Below are 2500 nucleotides of genomic sequence, written 5' to 3'. Positions count from 1 at the left end.
CTTGTAGCTGACATTCAGGATGGGAACATCACCTGGTATATACACACACACACACACACACACACACACACACACACACACACACACACACACACACACAGACACACAGACACACACAGACACACACAGACACACACACACACACACACACACACACACACACACACACACACACACACACACACACAGTGATCTGTATTATTAGACTGACTCTAACATCTTATGTTGTATTAATTGCTGTGACAGTGGCACTTGGCAGAAAATCGCCTAAAACTAGTGGTCAACAGCTGCTTTGTTCTCAATGACAGTAAGTCCGAGCAGAAAATAAAATGTACCATGAGAAAGGCAAGGCTTTGGGCTTTCAAACTGTGTCAAAATTATTTCCCAATTCCCCAAAATGCCCACCCTAGAGCGAGTTGAAAAAGTGTGTGTTTCTGCTTCTCTCCCGAGACTTTGCATTCCAGATATAATGGGAGTCTATGGGGGAGAGAGCTGGCACTCCTGCCTCGTTAAGGGTCACCGTTTAAAAAGTTGAAGCTACTTTGCTTTTGTTTTTACATTTTTCAAAGCAAAACTATTTTTCCTACAATTTGATGCCAAATTTATGCATGTGGAGTGAAAATTGTGGCCGGGGGAGCGAGTAAAAGACCAAAGTTTTAGGCGATTTTTCAGGGCTGCTGCACTCTAGCCGTGATGTCACTCACTCTAGCTCAACTCCATTAGTGTGTATTGCGTCTGAAATTCTGAATTCAAACTGGAATTGTGGAAAAACGGAAAGTCGGATCGGTTTGAAAATCGAAACCCTGCTTCTTCTCCACAAGACGCACGTTTTTCATATTTGGTGCGTAGACGCAGGTCAAAAACTCTGCGCTGTGGAGCCTTCTTAAATTTTGGCCATTCATTTCCTATGGCCGAAATTTTCAGGAAAATTGGAATTTTGAGAATTCCGTGAGTCGGATTCCTTATAAAAGTAATAGCACACTTCTCCCAATGGGGCTGCACATTTTCCCAATTCATTGTGTGGGCCTAAAACCAAAGCTGTAGGAGGAGTAGCGCGCCGAAAAAATGTACGGAATAATAAAGAAAGAAAGAAAGAAAGAAAGAAAGAAAGAGCAGGAAGAACGTGAGTGACACTAATAAACTTCATAGAAATAAAACAGGTGTGTGTGTGTGTGTGTGTGTGTGTGTGTGTGTATGTGTGTGTGTGTGTATGTGTGTGTGTGTGTGTGTCTCACCTCCCCCGTCAGGTTTGAGTCCTCCAGCCAACATCCTGATGAAGGTCGTCTTCCCTGTGCCTGAACACACACACACCAACAAACATGAATACACACATAATTGTGTACACACACGCTGCCATCCTCAAACACACACACACACACACACACACACACGTACGTACCGTTCTCTCCCAGCATCACCATGATCTCAGAGTCGGTGAACTCTCCCTCTTTAATCTCCAGAGTGAACTCGCCCATCGTCTTCTTCATGTTGGGATACTGGACCACAACAACAACAACAACAACAACAACAACAAGAGGTCAGACATGTTTGTTTGTTCCTGTTTTTCTTCCACACAGACAATGTGACAATGTGACCATCACAAATGAACAAAATAACAAAGTCAGGCTGACTGGTCAGACGTGTGTTTCTCCTTTTGGTCTGTTTGTCGCTTTAAACCCTGAAAATGAGTCAAATAAACAAAAGACACCAGTTCAAACTGCTGATAGGACGCTGTGTGACTTTTGTCTGCACCAAAGTTATTATAGATTTGCATTTTTCATTTTTAATTTTCATTTGTTTTTAAGGCCAGTTTGTTAGTTTAGTTTTTATTTTTTTGAAAATGCTTCAGTTTAGTTTAGTTTCTATTGGTCTCAGATAATCCTCAACAGAACACCGTTTAAAAAAAAAAAAAAAAAATGGTATAAACTGACAAAGATGAAAACTAAAGACATTTTCTCCGTAATGTTTGTTTATTTTAGTTCGTTTTGAAAATGTGTCAAATAAACAAATGGAACCGTTTAAAATAAATTCATCTGCTCTTCAACAGGATGAGCCTCATTTATTTCTTTATTTCTCTTTAAATATAAAAAACAGCTGAGTTTTCTCTCATCTGTGAACCAGCTGCACATGTTGTGGCCTCATGGATTTCAAATTTATTTTCTTTCTTTCTTTCTTTTATTTTAACCCCCTGAACCCCAATCCCGCCGGTGGGATAGAAAGACATGTATTTTTTTTTAAAAAAACGCCAAAATTCAATCGTTTATCATAGCTGGACGCTTTAAAAACCTATTTTTTCGTCGGAATTTGAATTTTCCGACGGTCCCTGAATGCAACATGTCCGACTTCGGTTTAGCGGTAGAAAAAAGGACGAAACTAAGGCTAAAAAAGTGATGTTTCATTCAAATCGTTTTATTATACATGCTTCATTCAACAATTTGCCAAAAAATAGTCGTTTGCTCAATCCAGATCATTCAAAAAACAGAAAAGTCTGCGGTCTTCA

General features: G+C 39.8%; 1 protein-coding gene across 1 annotated transcript in view; it reads right to left on the bottom strand.

Annotated features, from left to right (window-relative positions):
- Positions 1-2500, bottom strand: part of LOC115377007 (ATP-binding cassette sub-family E member 1-like) — a 16048-nt gene that overhangs the window by 4064 nt on the left and 9484 nt on the right. Inside the window, exons 11-13 of the mRNA XM_030076860.1 lie at positions 1400-1496; positions 1236-1295; positions 1-32 (exon numbers count right to left, since the gene is read on the bottom strand). The exon at positions 1-32 is cut by the window's left edge and continues 27 nt beyond it. Of these exons, the coding sequence (XP_029932720.1) occupies positions 1-32; positions 1236-1295; positions 1400-1496 (189 nt within the window). The remainder of the gene's footprint in view (positions 33-1235; positions 1296-1399; positions 1497-2500) is intronic.

Source organism: Myripristis murdjan, chromosome 18, assembly GCF_902150065.1.
Source record: "Myripristis murdjan chromosome 18, fMyrMur1.1, whole genome shotgun sequence".
Taxonomy (NCBI): domain Eukaryota; kingdom Metazoa; phylum Chordata; class Actinopteri; order Holocentriformes; family Holocentridae; genus Myripristis; species Myripristis murdjan.
The sequence above is the reverse complement of the archived record's forward strand: the minus strand, read 5'-3'. Positions and strand labels throughout refer to the sequence as shown.